This window comes from Lichenostomus cassidix, chromosome 3 (genome assembly GCF_008360975.1).
Source record: "Lichenostomus cassidix isolate B80296 chromosome 3, HeHo_3.0, whole genome shotgun sequence".
In the NCBI taxonomy this organism is placed as follows: Eukaryota; Metazoa; Chordata; class Aves; order Passeriformes; family Meliphagidae; genus Lichenostomus; species Lichenostomus cassidix.
The window spans coordinates 41,156,205-41,179,448 of record NC_139483.1 but is presented as its reverse complement, the minus strand read 5'-3'; the positions used below and the strand labels follow the sequence as shown (position 1 = coordinate 41,179,448).

The 23,244-nt window shown below is 37.2% G+C and overlaps 1 protein-coding gene across 1 annotated transcript in view; it reads right to left on the bottom strand.

Moving 5' to 3' along the window:
- The window catches only part of NUP133 (nucleoporin 133), a 28,765-nt gene extending 7,581 nt beyond the window's left edge, over positions 1-21,184 (bottom strand). Inside the window, exons 1-21 of the mRNA XM_085055460.1 lie at positions 20,912-21,184; positions 19,889-20,007; positions 18,741-18,844; positions 17,599-17,706; positions 15,862-15,993; positions 15,296-15,466; positions 14,526-14,681; positions 14,365-14,435; positions 13,653-13,800; positions 12,653-12,800; positions 11,853-12,010; positions 11,009-11,100; positions 8,873-9,036; positions 7,434-7,528; positions 7,098-7,322; positions 5,971-6,093; positions 5,417-5,516; positions 4,460-4,702; positions 3,430-3,563; positions 1,630-1,788; positions 718-853 (exon numbers count right to left, since the gene is read on the bottom strand). Of these exons, the coding sequence (XP_084911586.1) occupies positions 718-853; positions 1,630-1,788; positions 3,430-3,563; positions 4,460-4,702; positions 5,417-5,516; positions 5,971-6,093; positions 7,098-7,322; positions 7,434-7,528; positions 8,873-9,036; positions 11,009-11,100; positions 11,853-12,010; positions 12,653-12,800; positions 13,653-13,800; positions 14,365-14,435; positions 14,526-14,681; positions 15,296-15,466; positions 15,862-15,993; positions 17,599-17,706; positions 18,741-18,844; positions 19,889-20,007; positions 20,912-21,093 (2,968 nt within the window). The 5' untranslated portion in view covers positions 21,094-21,184. The remainder of the gene's footprint in view (positions 1-717; positions 854-1,629; positions 1,789-3,429; positions 3,564-4,459; positions 4,703-5,416; positions 5,517-5,970; positions 6,094-7,097; positions 7,323-7,433; positions 7,529-8,872; positions 9,037-11,008; positions 11,101-11,852; positions 12,011-12,652; positions 12,801-13,652; positions 13,801-14,364; positions 14,436-14,525; positions 14,682-15,295; positions 15,467-15,861; positions 15,994-17,598; positions 17,707-18,740; positions 18,845-19,888; positions 20,008-20,911) is intronic.
- Between the last annotated feature and the right edge of the window lie 2,060 nt (positions 21,185-23,244).

Sequence of the window (23,244 nt, the reverse complement as noted above, 5' to 3'; positions counted from 1 at the left end):
AACAGCATTTTCCAAAGGGATAGGAATGGCAGAGCAGTGGAACTACTGCATTTGGTAATGAAGCAGGATAGATATTTGTTCTTCTCCTGTTCACATTATTTCAGATAGAGCACAATGAAACACTGTCATGGTAACCTTTCTAGATAGAGAGAGCAAAACCCTGAGAAAGCACTTCTTGATCACAACTGTATATATTTGCAACTACATTATTGCACTACAACACAGTTACTGGATTTCCTTGTACAGCCTAAGAGCCTCAGAACATGAGAAGAATTCAAAATTGAAAGCCATTCTATAAACAGGCTCTAAGAAATTAAGCAATTTTTACCTTGCATCTGAAATATAAAATGCAGATGCAATAAAACACATTCAGTATGAACAGTTTACAACTTTCAGCCACTTCAGAACTGATTTCACAAAGTATAAGTGGAGCATGTTATTTATGCTAATATTTTACATGTTATTAGAAAAAGTGGAAATGTACAAATTTGCCATTGCTTGTAGTCCTAACTCACACGTGGAAGTGAATACTGAGGTTACTGCCTCATGCTGTCTTCCTTGGCTTCCTAAAATGAGCAAAATCACCAGCCCATTCATCCTTACCACACTAAGTTAGTGCCTTCAACACAACAGATCATCAATCTGCAAAATTAATGGCATTCTAATTCAGTAATTTAATTAGCCTTTTCTTCACTTTGCCCTGTTCTTATTTCTTACCTTCTATTTTCTCTTGCAGTATGTCTTCAGAGAAGTCAGATGCTAGTGCAGCTAATTTGCTCAAGCCAAGAAGTGTTTTCTTCTTTGCAAAATATCGTGTCTCCATATTTGCTAAAGTCTGCAGTGTTCTGTGAGCCTAAAATTAATAAAGATGTTAGAAATCAGTTTTATAAATTAGGATCAGAAGATTAACAGGCAAGAATTTTATCTGAACACAAGTCTCACAGCTATTTATTGTTTGCAATACTACAGCCCTTATTTTTAAATGCAATACAATTTGCACAATAAAACTCTGCACTACGCTCTTCAGGAAGAGATGTAGCTCTCTCCAACTATATATCTAAATATTTTCTAATAAAAAAAAAAATCTAGTCAAAACTAATCACAAAAAGCTACCTTCTTCTCAAAGGATAAATTGCAACTTCACACTTGTATCTTTGGGATCTAATTAAATACTTTGCAATAAAAGCCAGGCAAATATGTTTTGACAGAACACTTCTGCATGCAGATTGATTTACCTGTTAATTTGGGAATTTAAAAAAACAAAATTATGTCTATTACTTGCAGTAACCCAGTACAGAGGCAAGAATTTGTCTATCAGATAAAAGAACAGTTTCTGAGTACTTGCTCAGAAATAAACTATCTACACTGAATAAATTGAATATTTCAGAATCCTTGCCCCCCTCTTCACAGTGCTCTAATTTCCATTACATGGTGCAGCGGTTTAGATGAGATACCAGATGGTGCCTAAAGGGAGGCTTTTGGTACTCCATTAATTACCTGTCATCTTTCCCCTAGATAAGCTGTCTTTTGATGGGGAAGGGTCATAACTAGGTAAGTTACTTACCTGAATATGTACTTGACCTATTCAACATGTGATACTTCCATTTGGCAGTATTTAAGAAACCCTACCTTTTGCAAATCCTGGCTGTTGATGTCATGTAACCAGCTCAGATGTTCATGTGCTTGCAAGAAACTGGCCAGCTGTCCATGCTGAGCAATAGGCTGAGATAACAGCTTTCCTCGCTTCCCTTTTTCTAGATACCAGCGAAACAGGAAATCTGAAAAATTCTGAATATAACAGGAATATGAACAAATTTTAAAAGTTACATTTCAATATCTGGTTTGTCTTCTAAGGGCAAGTGCCTTATAAAATACCATTGGTAAGGAAACAGTGAAAACCTGCTTGATAAAGCCAGACACACACACACACACACAACCCCCCCTAAAATACAGTGTTGATAAAAAATCCCACATGATTCCTGATAGAAAGTGTTTAAAGCATTCATAAACTCTCTGCAACAGATGCTGATAAACACAGAGTCCTTCAATTAAAGCAATGGAGGTGCCAAGAACAGCAACAGGTATCACATCAATCACAATTCTTCTAGTCTCACTTTCACACCTATTCCTTTGCCCCCCTCAAAACTCCATGCTTACTATTTCCTTTCATAAATAAGTTTACTTCCATTGTCACTGTTTTTGAACATTCCCTCCTGCCTACAAGTTTACCTGCAACCTTTACTTCCCTCAGGCATCGTTAAAAAAAAGTCTTTTTTAAAAGAAAAAACATCCTATTTTATCCTCAAAAACTTGAATGTGAAATAACTAACCAGGATTTCTGTTTGAGATTTAATTTAGTCTTTTCAGGACAATATTAGAGTAACACTAAATTTTAATTGCATTAACAATTGAAAAATATTAAGTCTGAAGAGGCCATCAGTCTGATAGTCTATCCATTAGACTTATCTATTCAGCTCTACATTTGCCACAGTAACTTCTTTTCAGGAAGTCTTACATTTCCCCTTTAAAATAAAGCATGTGAAGATGGAAATAAAAAAGATAATTTATTCCCCTTCGACAGTCAGGCTGAGTATTTAAGGTGCACTATTAAAACAGTTTGCTGTAATTTCTGTCCTTTACTGATACTTCTGGTTTTTGTTATTAAAACAACCTTTATGTACCCTCTTTACTAGGAAGCATGTAGACTGCAGGATTTCTCTTTCCACAACAGTTGTGGAAAGCTAAACAAATTAATCTCATGAACTCTCAAATTAAGAACCTTTGGTTCCAGTCCCATGCATTTCAAGTAGTCTATACCACCTTTTCCTTAGGCTTTCTAACATTTCAGCACACTTAGAAGTTTTTACACTAGATTTTAACAGACAGTGGAAGAACTGTCCAACAAATACATAGCAGGACAACACAAAAAACCCCAAAGAAACAGCCCTACCTTCCTATTCTTCCTAACTATTTTTATACTTATACATTAATTACTTTCCTATTTATACATTTAACAATTTAATCTCTTTTGGGAATTATCCTCCAATTTATATTGTTAATTTAACAAAACAATAGTGTACTGATAACAGCACCTCAGTGAGGAAGTCACAAAATGCTGAAAAATGTTAAGAGTGAGAAAATGTGTCTGAGGCACTAAAAATGCTCCATGAAAAGCCACTGCCCGTACAGGTAGCATCCTTATTTCTGCTGGCTAGCTTTGCAGTCCCAAGGTAAAATACGCCATTCAATATTTTACAGTAAACGTCAACTTCAGTTTCCCACATTACCCCTGTATGTATACATAAATACACATGCATTAAAAAAAAAACCAACAGGGAAAAAAACCCCAGAAAGAAATAATAAATTTTGCAGCATTACAGGTGTAAGCTTATTACAAAACATTATCTAAAGGAAATAGAAAAGACTTGCCTGATCTGCAAACTGTGTCATGTAGCGCTGCAATCTGGCCTGGTTGTCTGTCTGCTCACACATCTGCACCAGGATATCAAAGTCACAATACTTCTCTGCTAAAGCAGCTGCCAACTGGTACTGTCCCAGGGAAACTACATAACCAAGAAACAGAAGTGTTATCAAAAAAGCTCATCTTCGTCTGAGACCAGAAAAATGATAACAAGTTTCAACGTGCTCCCTTACACATTTCCAAGGAAACCTTCCCCTACTGTATACTTCTCCTGTGCACACACAAGCTCACAGACCTATCACCTCTGTCCCACAGGACAGAGGGGAATGCTCAATGAAGTATTCCCAGGAAGGCAATACTAAGTGGCAGTATGTCTTCTATTTTCTCTGAAAGTTAGCATCACCTGCTATTTGCACTGGGGGAGGGAATTCCACCCGTGACTTAACGTCTACAATAACAGCCACTTAAATACACAAAGAAAAAGGCAGCAGCCAAAGGCTTTGGATAAAGAACAGAACAAATAAAGATGACCGGGCTTGTATTAAAAAGATATTACTTAGAACCTTTCCTTTTGGTTCATTTAAATATGTAAGAGTTAGCAGAAGACTCAGTTTTGTTTGTAAGGAAATATGAACCTTAAATTGAACATAGTGATACAAAACATATTTATAAGCTAACAGAGCCCATGAACGCCAGGAAAACGGACAATGATAATTTAAGAAGCTTTTTTAAAGAATGATCAAAAATTATCATTAGATTGTTCTACTTATGTGCTTTAGCAAAAAAATTTAAACTTTCCAAAGTTACTAAAATGTATTTACACCAAGTTATTTCCATTTTAAAATGGAGCTTTTCTGCCACTTACTATTCAAGACTTGACTGCATCCAACACATTAAACAGTGGGTATGATTATTAAATAATCAAGATTCAAAAAGTACCTATTCCCTGATAAACACTAAACAAGCTTTCGGGCACCTAAGTTTATCTCAACTTGCAATAATTTAATCTTCACATTAAAGAACACAGAGAGCACTCACGGAGAGGGGACAAGAGTTCGGATCTCTTCTGGACGTATTCCATTTCCACGCTGCTGTATCGCTCCTGATCAGCCAGGCGATCCACAGACTTCAGCTGCGAGACGTAGCCATCCAGGAAGCAATCCAGGAGTGCCACCAACTGCTCAGCCACAATGCTGCGGAGGTTGCTGTCCACCTGGGGATACACCACCTTCAGAATGATTCCGTGCTGACGCGTGATCGCCACGCGAAGGCCACTGGATGCTTGGGAAAACAACACAGGGAGCATTCAAACAATAATCCAAGCACCACTGTCAACTACCAACAGCAGCTCTTTTTCCAGAAGAAAAGATTACTTGCACTATATCTTTAAGCAAAGCAAGGGAATACACACAAGGAAAAGGTAATTTCTGTTAACTTGATTTAAATACTTGGATGAAGTCATCAAAACACAAAATCAAAAAGAGTTTGCATAGGTCCTGCTACTCACAAGACTTTTGTCCTGGAAGAACTAAGCAAGTGTTTTACATGTAGAGGCTACAAGGAAGCTTAAGCACCAACTGGAAAGTGCTTGTTTCAGAGAACATTTGTTCTGATAGTTTTTCAAGCTATTAAACCACCAAAACAAAACACATCTATGTGAGCAGAGAATCATCAGTTCTTTTAAAACAGTTACAGATCATATTTTATGATTTATTTTAATGTTATGTATCCCACAGATCTGCAAACCAGAACCAATGCATAAAAGATAATTATGAAAATTATAAATTTTTTTTTTGCTTCCATAACTTGTGGTTTTATACCCAAATTTGTAATGTAAGTTTTAAAAAATTATCATCAATAATGGACAAAGTAAATGTTCATTGATACATCCCACTTCATTCCCCAAATGAAAATTTGTAACAGCTTTTAAGTTTAAAATTCAGACTGAAATTCATGTGTTCTGAAACTTATGAACTTGTAATAGTAATTTCTCACCTGTCCATGGAATGTATTCAGGTTCTCTTTCTGGAAGTTCTCCTGTTTTATATAAAGAGGCTCTAGACTGACGATACTGACAGGCAGCTTGCAGCATGTCCTATTTAAAAGCAAGGATGTGAATATTTTTAAGTCTACCTCGCTATGCACAGACCATAAAAGATGTTGTCTTCTATAATTCCGAAATGTTGTTTTAATATCCCCATTCTTTCTACACCACTTTCTCGGTTGTACAGAAGAGGACATACTGACTAAGCAAGAAAACTCAGTGCTAAAGCACAAGCTCTTCACTCTGCTACATATTCATGACTTCACAACTTCCAACAAGGCTGCAACTTCTTAAATTCTCTTTAGCAACGACTCAGGAAGAAAAGGAATATCCCTAATTCTAACTAAGGCTTTCTTTTCCTTCATACTGTATTTGGACATGTGAAAAGCACATTCATTTTTCTTCTCATGTCAGTAACTTGGATGTGCTGCACTCAGTTTGTTCTGCTGCCCTTCAATGTTTGTCATCCCCTCCCACAAACACCTTGGTTAATGCAGTTCTGTACCTTAATGATGTTGTTCACATTGACAACTATCTGGGCCCACTCAATTGATTCAATAGGCATATCTTTCAGGATTTGTTCCTCCTCTTCTAATAAGCATTCAAAGATGGAATCTATCTGGGATACCTTGAAAACAGAAAGAAAAGTTGCATTGAATACAAACATGTCCGCTGTCAGCTGAGACCTGAAAGCCAAGTTGAGAGCTGTATAGAAAAATAAGCACATTAGTATAAACCACATAAATAGCCAAAAATATTAAAAAGCATTGACTACCTAATGGATAATGAAATCACCAGATTATGGTTCATACAATGTTTAACACTATAAAAATGCCTTTTTCTGGACTTAAATCTGAAAGGAAGAAGAAAATCCTAATTTTTGAAGGCAACTCCATACACTTTCATTAAGCATATTCCTCCATCATCTTCTGGAATATTTGGCAGCAGACTCTTTGTTAGATAAAGTATACTGGATAACATATCTGCTTTAAAATAGCAGACTATTATTTCTATTTTCTTTTATATTTATTATTCTCCCTTAGCAACTATTGTTCTCTACTGTAAAAAAACTTCCTAAGTATAAATGTTTTGTGCATAGTTCTTCTCAAGAAGGACGAAAGAAATACAGACGGAGCACTTGACTGGAACATGGAATAAACTGAGAACTAATTTAGCTTGCCTAAGTTTAGAGCAGACAGAAATTATAAGAGACTGAATTAATATAATTCCATCCAGGACAGCTCATCAAAGCAGCTCTCCTCCTATCTGGAAAGCTTCATACTTTTCAGTTCATCCCTTAAAAATTATAATTTAGCACACATCTCCTTACGTGTCAGAGAATTTCAGTTGTCTTTTTCATTGTTTATCCACATTGGGTAGCTGGAAATTATAACAACTTTACTTCTGTCACATGAAATTTGTCAGAATTCCCATTTCAGCTGCAGACACAAAAATTACACACACTAAAGTGAGGAAAATACTACCACACCATCCCTATTTAAATGGTAGCTGTGTAAAGCTGAATTGATTTTTAAAGTTTTACAGGGAAAGGTTTTAAAGTACTTTTTAAAGCACTGTAACATTTACAATGTGCAACGCTACACAGTAATTCAGAAATGACAGATTTCTTACCTCTCTGAAGAACACATCAGCCGGGGTAAGGCTTTGTGGAACATCACACTCCCTTTTGTTCAATGCAATCAGTATAGCAGCATTCACTAGATCAGGCAGCCTAGAGTGGTGGTTTTTGAGAACAATAGCTGCTGCCAGCTTCTCTGCATGCTCACAGAGCAACAGTCGTGTTGCCATCGGCATCCCTCGCACTGGAAAGCTGCCCAGGCGTTCAAATGAACCAACCTTTCATTAAAACAAAACAAAACACCACATGCACTTTAAACAGTGTTCTAGAAGAATCAAGACGAAGTAATAATCTGTGTGTGCTGATACCAGAAGAACAGCAGAACCTACCTGATGAAGAAATTCAATGAAGAAAGAGTGTGCTTTTGTCTTATCCTCTAGCTGATGAAGAAGAATGAGAGATGTGTTGCTGAAACCAGCTGCTTCTAAAAAAAGCAAAATGTTACATCAGAGCACTTGATGTCTTCATTTCTGGATAACTACATTTTTTGCCTCTGAGGTAAACCTATCTCTGTCAATTTTCATAGTGGTACCACACTAGTACTTTTTACAGTATATGGACACACATTTATATATTGTTTACCATGCTATTTTTAGTCTGTTTTTTTCAACTCTATCACAGCTGAAGTAAAGCTTTCAGAAGAAATAAAGTGTCTTTAGATCAGTACTATTCTGAAGTACTCAATTCATTATGCTGCTAAAACAGCAGCCAATGAGTATAGTCTAGTTTTAGTAGGATTCAGACTCAGATTTGTATCCTCATGGTGGACTAGCTATTGCTAAATTTGCTATGCCCTAGACCACAGCTACTAGAAACTACAGTGTTAATAGGCATTCAGATCTAATTGACTCTGCATCCAGATTTTTTGTATATTCTAAGTGTGCTTAAAATAGCAAGACAAAATCTTGGAAGAACTATCACTGAGCAAAATTAGCAAGATGATTTCCAAGAAGCTATCAATTTTCACTTCTGGCTTTAGTCAAGAATAAACACAGATAGGCTGCCAAATTAAAAATAAAGTTGATTCAGAAAATAGTGAGGATCTGATGCCTGACAATTTCTAACTAGCTGCCACACAGAAACAACAGGAAACATCATCCTTCTGTAACTATTTACGTGAACTTTCAAATTAAGCCTCTGCTCTGTAACTGGCAACTATGGCCTAGAGGTTCTGGGGCTACCTTCACATTCAAACTGTAAGAGACAGCAAAGCGTGAACAAGGAATTTTCTTGCTCAAAACATGGTTGCTTTGTCCTTTATGTACAACAAATGCTCGTAAATCAATTTCTCTAGTCCTCTTTCAGGCAGACATAAATGCCAAAGCCCCAGAGGAATACAAGCTCATTCTACCCAGGATACAAGGTGACCAGAAGTTGTGCAGTCACACTGACAAAAGGGCTAAAAATAAACAATTAAGCTCTTTCTCTCTTTTTTTTTGATAATAACTCAAAACTACACAAGGAATCATGGAAACACTAAAGTGCCACCACCTGATTCTTGCAAAAAATACTCTTCTCAGAAATATGTTTTCCTTGCTGTTTATGCTTACTATATGAAGTCAAGAACTAACCACAGTAGACTGCAAGTTTATCTGGTAGTCTCATAAGATGCATCTTTAAGCCTTTCTGGAAATGACCTAGTGGTGGTAGAGGGCAAGGGACATCTACACCTTCTTTGCAAAGCTTAAATTATAATTTTATCTAGAATATTAAAGATATTATTTCAGAAAAAAACCCAAAAACTTACAAAACAACACATTACATTTACCTTCAGGTACAGACTCAGCCCATCTTGGATCAGAGGCAGGGTAGTCATCCATTAAATCCACACTGATCTGAGTCACTGCCCTATCCAGTTCAGCATCAGAATCCAGATCTGCATTACTTGGAAAGAGCTCAATTACCATGCTTTGTGCATTGACTATATCTTTCCTGAAAATGAAAAAAAGTATGTGAATTAAAATCAACAGACAGGATTGTAGAAGAAAGAACCCCTCAGTCAACAAGATTTTCTGATACACTTTTTGTGAATTGCTTTAGATTATACACATTGAGCATTTTTTGCACTCTCTTTAAACTAACTGTGGATAGAAGGTATTCCAATTTATTCAAAAGCAAGTAGACTGCACAACTTATGAATCAAAAAACCACAAGCCAGGAGTCAAATCACACTTTATTTTATTACCTCTATTATTATTTAAGAGAAAAGAGTCATCATACAGAGCTAAATCTGGATGTGTCTGGTAGCTAAGTCACTAAATTTCCACTGCTTGCTTTAAAATTTTCTCATTTTCTCAATCACTCCCACTAATGGCAATAGAGGGGAAGCTCATAAAAGCTCTCAGGAAAATGCTCCAGCAAATAAAATGCATTATTTTTATTCATGTCAATAAAAGCAAGAAGCATCTAAACACGGATCTCCAAGGTATGAAGTTGTACTTCTATGTAAGAATTATGCAATATATACAAACCCCAGAGATTTGATTTTGTGATTAAAGAATTATAGTATTTCAACTGAGAAGGGATATTGTGATTCCAACACTGGAAGTATATATAATTTTCACAGAACTTTTAGTTTGAACATTGACATGACCAAGATGTCTACAAATTAAAAAATAAAAAACCCACCAAAAAACAGCAATGCATCCAGAAACTGCACAAAGGTAAACTAAAGCAAAGGATACCTTTTAAAACTGGAATATACTAAATCTTCTATTAAAATAGGTGGTCACATCTTTACTACCCAGCAGGATGTGTTCCTAAGGAAATTACATGGGACTCCTTCAAATCATGAAGTGCCCTCAGAAAGGGTCAACTTGTCTTTCCACAGAACTTCCTATCCCATATAAACATCACTAGGTGTGTAAAGCTGCCAGTGCTCACTATACAGCTGATGGACTTTAAATTTCCACTGGCTGCACAACCTTCCATTATTTGGTCTGCATGAACTCACTGGCCATCTGGACAGGCCACTGCTACGCCTGTTCTGTGGAAGATTGCTCCATTCATTTTACCATACTACTTTTTTCTGGGAAAAAAATATCAGAATAACTACCATATCCAAAAAGTTGTTATTTTCTTCTAGTTTCATAAATATAACCCAGATTTTTATCAAAGTAACTTTCAACATATACTGTTTCACTGTTTATCTCTCACTTTCTTCTGTTTCCAACCCCCTTGTACACATCCTCAATGACATCATGTTTGTTAACTGTGCTCTGAGACCACAGCTAATCCAGCCATCTTCAGCAGCACTTCTATTTAATGACACTTCTGAACACATGCAGATCTGTTTATCTTCTTCTTTCTCCTTTTCCTCCTTTGCTTACATCACTCATCTCAACATCAAACCTTTCAGAAGCATCACATCCCTCTCCACAGTCCAATTGCTTTAAACAGGATGGTTTGACAGAGTATTTTTTCCACTCTCACTCTCCTGTATCAGCCTATCTAAAAAAGCTTTCATCCTGTCCAAAGTCTGCCGTACCAGTTAATCTTCATGGCCATATGCCTATTCAGAAGAATTACTGAAAACAGTTATGTAAATAAAAATTAGGATGAAAAGGAAATTAACTTTAAAAAACTAACGAAACACCACTTAATAAAGAATAAAGTCAAAATGCAAAGTTGAAAGTTGTTTCACTGGCACTAACATACCCATAGAATTTACACAGAGTAAGTGAAAAGTCATTGAGATTATAGAGTGTCTGCTCCTTTCTAGCACATATCCCTTCTTCACTAGCCCAAGAAGTATTTAACACTTTCCTAATAAAGATGTGGGTCGTTAAAATAGCTACAACTAAAATAGCACAGGAGTATCCTAACCAAGACAATCTCTTACTCAAATATCAGAGTGCCTTCAAAAACAGCAAACGAAGTCTCAAAAACAAAGTGCAATTTCTACCTGCAGTACTGTAGAAAAGCAGCTTTCAGTAATTTGGTCTTATCTTCTTGAGCTATAATTTCTAGCCTACCAGTTGCATCAAATGCAGGACTCTGAAAATGCAAAATAACAACTTCAGCTGAAAGACAAATATTAATCTTCATTCTGAAATGAAAACAAATTTTTTAAGTAGTAACAACACAGATATGAAATAAAATCACCACCTGGAAGCAGTTGTGTTTATTAAGTAAAACATAAGCCTCTAAAATACATTACCATGAAAGTCACACAAACAGAGATTTGACCAAAATTCACACCATCTGCAAAAGAACTTACGCTAACTTATTCTACCAGTCAGATTTTTTTTTGCTAGTTATTTTTAGATTCAAACCCACCATTTTGGACAGAACTTATGCAGCATTCATGAGTACTATCATCCACAAAAACAGTCTAACTGCAGACAAATTTACCTAGAGACTAGTTCATTCAGAAAAATACAGTTCCATCTCAGCAATCACACAAAGGTCTTCCACTAAAATAGTAGTTAATAATAACAATGAATTACAGTGGTATACTAGGCCTAGCAATAGATAGCAACACACCTTCTGGAAAAAAATGCAAATTTCATGGAAACCTCAACTGTGAAACAAAGGAAAACAAAAAAAAAAAAACTACCGAAACTGGCTGATGTAAACTTTTTTGCATTTTGAAAACTGCTTTCATTACAAGCGTCTGAGTGCCTCTTAAAAAAAAAAAACTTAAAATCCAAACAAGCCAGGATTTGCACAGTGAAAATTCAAAAGTGACAGAAAAAAACCACTTTATTTGTACCTTGTTTTCAACCAGCCAAGCAAGTAACCATTACCTCACTTCTTGGTCCAGCAATAGAAGAGGACAAGGCATCTTCAAGGTCTTCAGGAAGCACAGAAGTATTTTCCCTGGACAAGATAGTGAGAAGTCCACTTTTTTTGGAAAAGAAGATGGGAAGGCTATTACAGGAACCTGCTCCTAAAATACTGTCTCCTAAAATGAGGAGAAGGAAAAAAAAAGCAAGCACATAAACACCACTTTATTTTAAAATCAAAACATAACAGTTTTGTAGACAATTATTAACTTTTGTCATTAACCAACAGTAATTGACAACTGCACCTGACTTAAGGGAAGTGTGGGACTATTTGCTACTCAAGATGCAGACTTCCAGATACTTCAAATGTTAAAAAAAGAGGGAAGAAAAGAGAAAAGAAGAAAAAATGTCAAGATTCAGGTGATTCAAATTTTACCTAATGACCAGTGCGCCTGCCCTACCTGAAACCACCTCTGAAGGTAATGGATGACATAGAGACATGTGACAGAGTTAACTTCAAAAAAAAATCAAATAACCCACAGTGAATGATAAGGAAATAAAACCAAGGAAAAAGCCCCACAGGCAAAACCCCCATCCTTTCATATACCAAGAACAGGGATCTGTTTTCTTTTGAAACAACGTAGAGTAACAACACTGGATGTCACATCAGCACTTCTCCATACCCTCATGGGAAATTCCCACCTTGAAACATTTAATAAAGAGGCACAAGTATGACACTGCTCTCTGAGACATCTAAATACTCTAAAAATATTCAATTAGAAGGTACCAACAAAATGTGATTCCCCTCCACAGCAAGTTACCTTGTATACCAAATATTATTTTCTCCTGTGGTAAGGAAATCCTGCCAGTTCCAGTGGAACAAGCAAACACTTCATCTTCCTTATAAAGGAAAGCAGCATGGCTGAAGTAATCTGGGACTACCAGGCAGCACAACACTTCATCTTCTGACTGAAAGTGTTAAATACAAATAATATCACATATATAATCAATACCTTAAACATTTAAAATTTTAAATGCTAATCCAAGCTGCCTGAACTTGTTTTAATTTTTAACAATGAGATATGGATGTATCTTATAACCTAAAAAACCAAACAAAATTGCTTTTAATTTGACCTAAAATTTTAGATCCTGAGGTTTTTTTCCCCTTCCATATGCATTATATGCTTGTTAATTTCACATGGAGAGATAAACAAACAGATTAATTATTCTACAGTTTTCACACTCTTCTTCCACTTTTGAGCTTTAAGATGACATTACAGGCAGTGGGGAGAGGGGGAAGAGGGGAAGAAGTTTACCATAGGAATCTAATGCCCAAGTTTATGTTTCCAGAAGACACAGCACAGACAATATACTCTACAGACAACCAATGTATCCTCCCCTCTCAGCAAGCCAGCTGCCTGGCAGGGACCAAAACACAGGTCTCTTAACTCCTTGTCTTGCAACAAGAGTCTCAGAGTTTGAGATCTGTTCTACATGGATTGCAAGAGCATACAATAAAATCACTCTGTAGAAACTTTGTCATAGCACAAAAATTAAAATAAATCAGTAGGAGTCAGATTAGACTTTTAGTTTTGAAGGTTTTATCTTAACAGCTTAAAATGCAAATGTATATAACCTTTATATACAGTTGGTATTAAACATTAAAAGATGGTGGTACACATTTTCCTCAGAGTGTTACAAGTACATACTTAAAAGAGAAACTAATTTTCCTTTAGACGAAAATCTGATACATGATTTATGTACAGGTATACTCAAACAATGAGCTTTCTTAAGTCAGTATCAGAACCTCCATTAGCATACCTGAAAAGATGGATTATACTGTGTGACCTCCACAACAACATCATCAGACATCTGGTAGCCTTTATCTTCCACTGTTATCAGAGTGTAGTACACAAGACATGGACGATCTCCAGGATGCCATGCTGCAGCAAGTATGACCAGCCCATCACTATTCAACAACAGATATCACACCATTGAGAGATGAGTATTACATATTTTATTTGGTCAAACACTGCCACTCAAAGAAAAAAAGATACCTAAGTACAGTCTCAACTATTTTCCAATCTTTAATTTTTTAGAAAGAAAAACTATACTATTTGATCCTCCAAGCCACTGTATTAGCACTATTCATATTGCAGTCCAAAACTGAACCAAGGTAGTTGTAATTTTATGAAAATCAAATACAAGAGATACTGAATTCTCTGCGTTTGCTGGAACAAGTTACAGTTGCTTGTTTTTTGTCTATGTAACATCAAGACAAAACAAATACACAAACCTGATAAAATGACACTAGAAAAAGGGAATTATTATGAGGAAAAGGATTTGTAATGCTAAAAAGATGACAATATCATGAAATATAGGATAACTTAATTACCTTATATAAGGTACTTATCAACAGTGCCACTCCAGTAAAATTAAATTGCAATTACTCACATGAAGTTTTTGCAAGAAAACAGAACAGATTTATCTCTTTAAAGTAGGGAAAACACCAGATGCAAGTGCACTTCCTCACCGATTCTGTTGCAAATCCATGTATTGTATATTTACTCCTCCTTTAATATCTTCATAGTTACTTTCAGACCCCTAAAAAATACATACATGTGTTGTGCAACTGTATATAAACAGGCTATCAATTAAAACACACAATCCCTTTCTGGTTGAGCTGCCTCTTACCCAAATTGCATCTGTAATATGTTCTTTCAGGATCCTGTTGATATCCCAGCTGAGAATGTAACGTTCTGATGAATCATCAATCTCCCATTTATTTAGATTTGAACTTGTTAGCATGTAAAAGCTTGATCTCTCTCTATCCCAAAGAACACTAGAAATCTGCATTTAAAGAATGAAAAAGTTAAAAAGGTTAAAGCAAAGCCTTGATATTTGGATAGAATAATCTAAACCACTCTCACTCCATGAAAAAAGTCACTTTCTTGGGCAATCTACTGAAGTTGTACTCAAGATGAGCATTATGATAACTTCCAAGAAAAGTCTTATTTTATAGATAAAAGAACATATATACAAAATACATTTGTCATACTTTCTGCCAGCCTCTGTGGAGCTCATTGACAAAACTCAGCCCAATCATCAACCCTTGGCAATGTTAAATCAGAAGAGAATTACAGGCTGGTTTCTTCAAGTAGTAATGAGGCTATCACTAGAAAGAGGCAGGACATGCAACCATTGCATATTCCCCAGGGAGGACTACTATTTCAAAGTCTCCTTTTATTCAGAGCTAAGGAGCAAGCCAGCATTTGCTGTCACAAAACATACAGATTTATTTGGTTTCTGTCTTTGTTTCAAATTTCGAATAACATAAATGGGCTGAGTCTTGTCTTTTATTGTCATCACATATCCTTACACAATAATTTATTTTTCCTTGCTTAAACACAGAGACTAGAAATTACAGAAAGAAACTGAAGAAGTTGAATTTTTCTAAAGCTTACCACAGCATCATTTCCAGGAGACAATATACCCAGGAGAGAAGAAACTTTTCTACCAATTCCAGAAAACATTCCCTGCCCCTGTGGCAGGGCATGCTGATGAATCTTGCCAGAACTATCAGGTATCAACCGGATTAGTTGACCTCTGGAAGATGATAAAATAAAGCTTCCTCCCTAACAAAAAGGAAAAGCAATTACATTAAAAAAAAAAAAAATCACATTCTTGAAAACTCTGTTGTCAGATAAAACTCTTTATGTAAGTTCATATGGGTAAACACTGAAAAAGAACAAGACACAAGTCATCCTTAGAAAAAGACAAACATCTCACGGGTACTTAGCACTGGCAGAGACTCATCTTCTTAGCTTTGTGTGACATTTTTAGCCATGAAACTCAATTTCAGTTAAATAACAGAACTAACCTCTTACATAATCCTTGGAATCTAATGATGAAAAATAGTGTTACCATAACAACATTTATTGCAGATTTAAGACTGATAAAGTTGAGCATGCTTTTCCATCTTTAAATTAGGAATAAAAACAATATTTTAATATAAATCATACTGTTTTACCTTTACTGCTGTGAGGAAACTGCACAGAGAGCCTCCAAAGTCTGTAAAAGTGTCTATATAGGATCCTTCATGTGCAAGATTGGGCCAGTAGCGCACAGAACCTTCGCTGGTAGCAACCATTATTGCCAGAGACTTGAAGTGAAAAAATAATTAACAGAACATGAAAGATAATAAATCATCATCATCATCACATTGCAGGTTTAACTAAAACATGTTATTTTACATATCAAGATTGTGGATGACAAAGACACGAAAAAGTAGTAAATACATATGGGATGCACACTGACAAGCTTGGAATTGAATCACAAAAACGTTCTGCAGCACAAGTTAATTTGTGCAGGGAATGCTATACTTGTTTATTTTGCTAGTGAATATTTTCTACTGTTTCTTGTTCCTAATAATTCAGAGTCTGCTACTGAAATGCAAGCAAAACTTACAGTCTCAAAACAGAAAAAGAGTCTGCGGAGAATTTCAGATGCCAAGAGTTAAAAGCTACTATGGAAGACTGCAAATGCAGACTATGATTTAACAAAGAAACTGCTCTAATATCTTTAAGAGAAATATCAAATCACATGGTGGCTCCTCTCTTCAAAGGCATAAGCCTACAGTGTGACAACATTAGGGTTTCTAACTCAGGAAATCACACATATCAAATTTAAAGCTTGAAGCAAGAGACTGTTCAGGTAGAGATTTAGAGAAAAGCACTGTACTTAATCTTCTGGTTGTTAAAAAAAAATAAAGATCACAGAACAATAGAAGACCTGTAGCTGGTAGTTACTGTTAAGCTCACCAATTTCTGACTAGACACTGACTTTCAGTTCACAAGCTAAAGAAAGATAAAATTTAAAATACCGTAAGAAAAATATTAGGTTTAGATGTATTACTTCCTCTTAAACTTCTTTGGATATGACTAAGTCAGAACATTTCAGGTTTTATGAAATAATCCCAAAATAATAAGATTGCTTTTTATCATCTGGAAGTGTAACACAACAACAAAACAAAATAACTTATTACGTATTCTGTGCTGCTGCTTATTTCCAAGGACAAATTCTTAGCCAGTTTTATTAGAGCATCACATATATTAACTGAAATCTACAGTCAAGCTGAAAATGAGAGGTTCTTTTCATGACCGATAGTAACACACATATTAAAACACTTTCAGAACACAACTGATCTTCAAACCTCTAGCACAGTGCTTTACAAAAAGCCACTTAGGAAACCAATCAGCCAAGACAGATGAAATCTGTCCTCTCAGTGTCAACTTCCTTATAAAGACCAGCCAAGAGAGAGTGCTGGTGTTTGCCTCTTATCTATGGGTATTCAGAATTAATCCACTAAAAATGTTTTCAGCCAACATATTCACTTATTTATATTGCACTTGGTCTCACCCCATTTTTGAGTGCCTTGGTGTTTGTTAAGACAACAAGGTTAACAAATGCCAACTGCGTGATAGTTTACTGTTATTTTTGTTTGGTTTGAAAGCATGTCAAGTAACACTTAGGAAAACTATTATGTAATCTGATCCTATAAGATGCAAATAGCACAATTTAAAAGGACTAGCAGAATTTTGTTTACTTCAAAAATATTTATTGCCAGCTATCAAGCCTGACCTTTCGAATAGAGAGTATACCACCAAATGTTTTCAAATACTTTTAATATATCCTTTTGATAATACAAGCATATATTCAAAGTTATTCTAAAGGTGGTTTTAAACACTGAAATTTAAAATCTGCTTACCTGCAGAGAAGGTGCTTCACCTGAAGAATTGAGACAAGATATAGCTGCCAAACTAGAACTCCATGGGAAGTCACTAGGTGGAAGCTGCAATTCCTTGCACAGAGATAACTAGAAGAAAGAAAGAGATGTCATAACAAATATTAGACCAGAACTTATGCATCTGCCAAAAAATCTTTAGACTTTTTGATGCTACTAAAAATTACATTTCAACTAGCCCAGACACTATGTAAGGTAACAAAAAAAAAGTCACAAAACTATTTCAACAAGGTTATCACAACCAGCAAACATCTACTGGTACATTTTCAAATATCGCTGGTTTTCTTTAGTTATTTTTAAGTGTTTCTTACAACACTACAATATTGGATTATTTCTACCAGAGATTACCTGAGTATTCCTTAATACAACATTCTAAAAAAACTAAACTAGAAGTGCTTGAGAAAGCTTATGAGGTACAAACAGATTAGAGAGGGGAAACACTCCTCACTTTCCTACACCCTCGAAGTTAAACAACCAGAAAAAATCTAATCCCTCGAAAAATTTCTCCAAGTGCCAGAATGTGTGTACCTGACATTTCCCTGTAAGTGCACGACCTGTGTAATTAATAGACATTGTCCTGATAGAAGGATACTGATTTTGTAACTACAGTTTTTCTCTGGCCATCACTGAAACAATGCTGAAAGAAACACTGCACAGAAGGGATAAAAAAACTCTTGACCTAAGAAATCTAGATGAAACATATGCTCAGTACCTCTGAAATTAACCAGTTTTTGGTGTGTTTTTGACAAGTTGTAAATTAGTCCTAGAATAATACAAACCAATCTGTAACATATCAACTAGTTTTTAATTATCAAAATAAGCTTTATCAAGACTACCTAACACAAGAGCCACACCTATTAAAATATAGAGAATTAACCTCAGTGTCAAAGTGACAAAACTGACGAGAGGATTATAAAAATTTAAAGTTCTCTCAAAAGCCTGAGTTTCAGTAACTGTTGTTAGCATGTCTTTATACCAATCCCGCTGCTTTTGGGGAAAACCAGACCAGACAACCTCCAGTGGAAAAAAACCTCAACCCCATAACTGCATAACCAGTTCAAATAGCATAAAATACAGATTTTCTTCCATCTTGACCTTTCAGTTACCTTAGCTACTGCAGACTGACCAATCTTCCAAATAATCAGCCTCTCTTTATGAACTAGCCAGGCCCATCCACTTTCATCCACTTGAACGCTCAGCTGGTCATCAGCTACATGAGAAAAGTAATGTTTTAGAGCATTCAGATCTTTAAAACACTGCAGAGTAACCTTTAAACCAGTAAAATTTCATTCTTATATGAAAATAAAAAATACTTTCTATTAAATTAGTTTCCACATTCAAATTTCCATCTGTTTGATTAAGATATCAAATTACTACACCTAGTTTTAAAATCCATTTGATTAATACTCAACTTTTGAGAGTGAAAAGACAACCCTAAGACCCATTTCCATCTATTTAGAGCAGATTGTAACAGCTTTGTAAATCACCCAACAATTTGTAAGATACATATTTGGTTCCCCTTATATCTACTATAAAGGGAAAACTTTTCCACAGAGAAATAATCGCTTAGGGGACCAATTTCTTGAACTCAGGGAAAGGTTTGTATCACTGGGCTTTTAGAAGAGGGATTAAAAACAAAAGGAAAAAAAAAGCCCCCACTCTAGACACAACAGAATTAAAACAAATAAAAAATGTGAGAAAGAACCAGTGTGGTTAGCACAGGTCTTTCTCGTGAGAACATTTTGCTGTGTTTTATAAACAAAGATAAAGTCTGGATGTTTTTGCAAACAGGGTCTCGAGATTTGGGCAGTTCAGGCCTGGCCAATTAGGCCTAGGGAGAAGTTTTTGACTGACCAATCTGGGTGACCTGTGAAAAGTCTATATATATGAAAATCAAAATAATAAAGTTCCTCTTTTCTTGCCTGAGAACCTGGGTTTCTACTTCTCTGCTAGCAGCTCAACAGCGACAAACCAGTAAGTAAAAGTTACTAAAACTTACAATTGCCTTTCCTTATAATATTGGATTTTACAACAAATTGTTTAAAACAGCACCTGAAGGATATTTCCATGCATTCACACTCACATGGGTATTATTACAATTACTGTTACATAGATAACCGAGTTGGATTCAAAGCAAAGAACAGACAATTTAGTTTCCCCTGTAAAGTCAGCATTTAAATGGCATCAACATGTTAAGACTTCTCTCACCTGTCAATTTTCATGAGAAAAATAAGAGGTAAAAATTAATTCTTACCATCAGCCTTCTTCAAGGCTTCCATAACCTTGACAGGCAGAGAGGATCCAAAAGCCTTAACATCATAGTTAATAGTCTCAGTTGCTGTAGGAAGCTGGATAACTCTGGTAGGAGTTGCTCTTAAACAAAACGAAACAAAAAACGTCACAGGTAGCTTTTTATTGCTTCTTCATCAGTTTCAGCAGACATTTACTTCATTAGGATCTATTTAGAAACAGATTTATGTAAAATAAACGTGCTCCCTCTGGGACCGTCACCCTGATGGGAGCACCACCCATGGCAGCTTGGATCAGACAGCACTTCTACCGCCCTTAGTTCGCTGTGGAGCCTGCACACCTTAGCTGTTTCACAATATAATTTACAAAAGCTCCTTTGCATCTCTCCCCACCTTCTCTCTCTGGAACAACACAGGTCTGTCTTGTCTTTCGAACACAACTGAGTGGGCAAATCTCTCTGCTTGTAGAAGTTAATGCCCTCTTTTTATTTCTCCTCCAAGTAAAATAATGTTTCAGACCTCCCAGTGCGAAATGGCAAAAGCTGATGATACAAAGCTAGAAGACAATCTTGACACCCAGTCTGCAAAAATTACTAAGCAGATTTGAAGCAAAAGTAACCCAAAGCTGAAAACAGGCGATTCTCTGTAACAGAACAGCACAACCAGCAGCTGCTCCTAAGGAGAGAGATGATGGACCTGAAACTGGTCTGGGGCTCCTGCGGCATCGTGGTTTTGATTCACATGGGATGGAGAAGGCAGGAAGCTGGGGAGAGGGATGGGTGTGAAACACCTAAACTTTCACTGTTTTATCTTCTTTTTAAATTCATTGGTTCTTATTGTTTTCATATATCATACATGTACCACACAGGCATACACGTGAGGCATCCCCGAACTCTAAGACTAGTAGGAGGTATTCCTAACGCTGAACACGCCGTTCCGTACACTTATGGCTTTAATGTACAGCACTGTACGGCAACCCACAGTGCCCGAGCACCTAACAAGGAGGCCGGCTGTGCGGTGGGACTCACCGCGCCGACAGCGAGCCGCTCCTCCGCGCCGCCGGCGAGAACAGCACCGGGGAGGCTGCCGCCACCACGGGCAGGCTCTTCTTGCCGCCCGGCCGCGACAGAGGGCTGGGGGCGGCGCTGCCGAGGGGCCTGCGGGCCGAGCCGCCCGGGGTCCGCGGGGATGCGGCAGCCGACGGGAACATGGCTGGGGATGCGGGAGCGGCGCCGGTTCCGCGCTCCCGCCAGGCGCCCGCTGAGCGCGTCACCCGGGGCGGGGCCGCGCGGGAGCCGCCGGGAGCCGAGCGCCACCGACAGCGGCCGAAGGAAGCCGAGCGCCACCGGCAGCGGCCGAAGGAAGCCGAGTGTGACGGGCGGAGCCGAGCGAGACGGCGAGGAGCTGGGAGGGGCCGAACGACGCCGGGTGGAGCCGAACAGAGCCGAACAGAACCGAGCGCGGCGCGGCCCGTGCCGGGGAGCGGCGGAAACCCCGCGGCAGCCTTCCGGCTGCTCCCACAGCATAGCTGGCCGGGCTGTGAGGGGGTTAGTGTCACACCGGGTTAGTGTCACACCGGGTTAGTGTCACACCGGGTTAATGTCACACCGGGTTAATGTCACACCGGGCTCCTCCTCAGCGGGCACAGCCCTCGGCCTCAAACTAAATCACGGTCCTCTCGCTCAGATATTCCGGAAAACATGCTTGGTCCTCCGGGACGTTCCCAGGAGGATTCCCAAGGCTGGATTTGGGTAGCATCTCTCACTGAGTTCACGGGGTTAGCTGGCACTAATGAACTGCCGCAGGGAAAGGCGGGATATGCTCAAAAAGCAGCTTTCAGAGATCATTTAGAAGGACGTGTTTTCCACTAACAGTTGCCTCATCTTTAAAGCAGTCATAAGCTGTGTTTGTCCCCAAATCTCTAATATTAAATAAATAAATAAGCAAAAACATTCCATGCAAACCTTGGATGGAATAACAACCATGCACTACAGCTGTTCGATGCTGTAGAAATAGATTTTAGCCTTCAAGGGGAACTAAGTTTTCCTCACTGAAAGAAAATGCTCAATGGCATTGGCTGGCATGAAAAAGCTTTCAGAAGGGATGTACCATCCACTTGCTGAAGGAGTTCAATATATATTATCAACAAAGCTAATCAGTTAAAATAAAATTAACTAAAAATAGAATTTAAAAAACCCAAACCATAACTTTTCAACAGTGTGTTCTTTGATAACAGAGTCAGGGCTGTTAGGCTTCCTATGTGGACTGTGGTCCCATATGACTGAACCCAAAATGCAGATGAGATAAACTTGAGATGGTTCCTCTGGCAGGACTGAAGTATGGCACCTCTCAGCATCTGTGCTTTGTCTTTTTCATTCAAGTCATCTCCTTTGGCTTTAATATTATGTGAAAAGCAAAATACCAAAATTTAGTGGAGCTTCACTATACTGCTACATTAATGTAGTATCCTTCTATATAGCCTTCTTTATACATATGATGCTAAATTATCATGTTACTGTCACTTCATCAAGAAAAACAAACAAACCAAACCAGGAAATGCACACACAAATGAGCAAGTAAGGAAAAACCTGAAAAAAATTCAAGCTGAATCCACCTTTCTCAACATCCATGACTGGTGACATTCAAATTATTTTAAAAACTGAAAGCTCCTCTTCACATCCTGTTCCTGAAATATTTCAGATGATGCAGGGTGAATAGTTGTTTTTTGCTGACTGAACCCGATCTATACCCAGCTATACTTCCTGAGGGAATTATTCTGCTTCCTTTTGCTTTTCCAGCCCTGTGTATAAGGGCTCCATCTTCAGGAAAGAGGATACAACTCAACATTCAAATCTCATTTTCGACAGAAATTATTTATACTGCTACCAGTTAGACACTTAACCAGTTCTTTACTGTCTCATAAATATCCCAAGGAGTATTTTGAGTGATTCTAACCCGAATAAAGTCTGCTAACCTATGTACCTGTTATGACAAACATTTGCCTTTCCATGGACTAGAGCTTTTGTGTAGCTTTTCACATTTCTCTGTAGGCTGCAATACTTGCCAGGACAACTAGCAAACAAAAGACAAGAAATATACAATTCAGCTGCAAGTAATTCCTGTAACCCATGTAAATACAGGAATAAAGGGGCTCATTGAATCTCACATAAGGAGAAATTACATGAGTAAGGATTAAAGATTCAAACCCCTCTAAATACATTAACTAGTAGTCAACACTGAAATGAAACATAACGTCAGGAGTATTTTTGGCATATCTTTAGTACAACATATGCTTCTTGGAAAACTATATCTGAAGATAAAATTATATCTGGATGAAATTTTATTTTCATTCTCTTATATT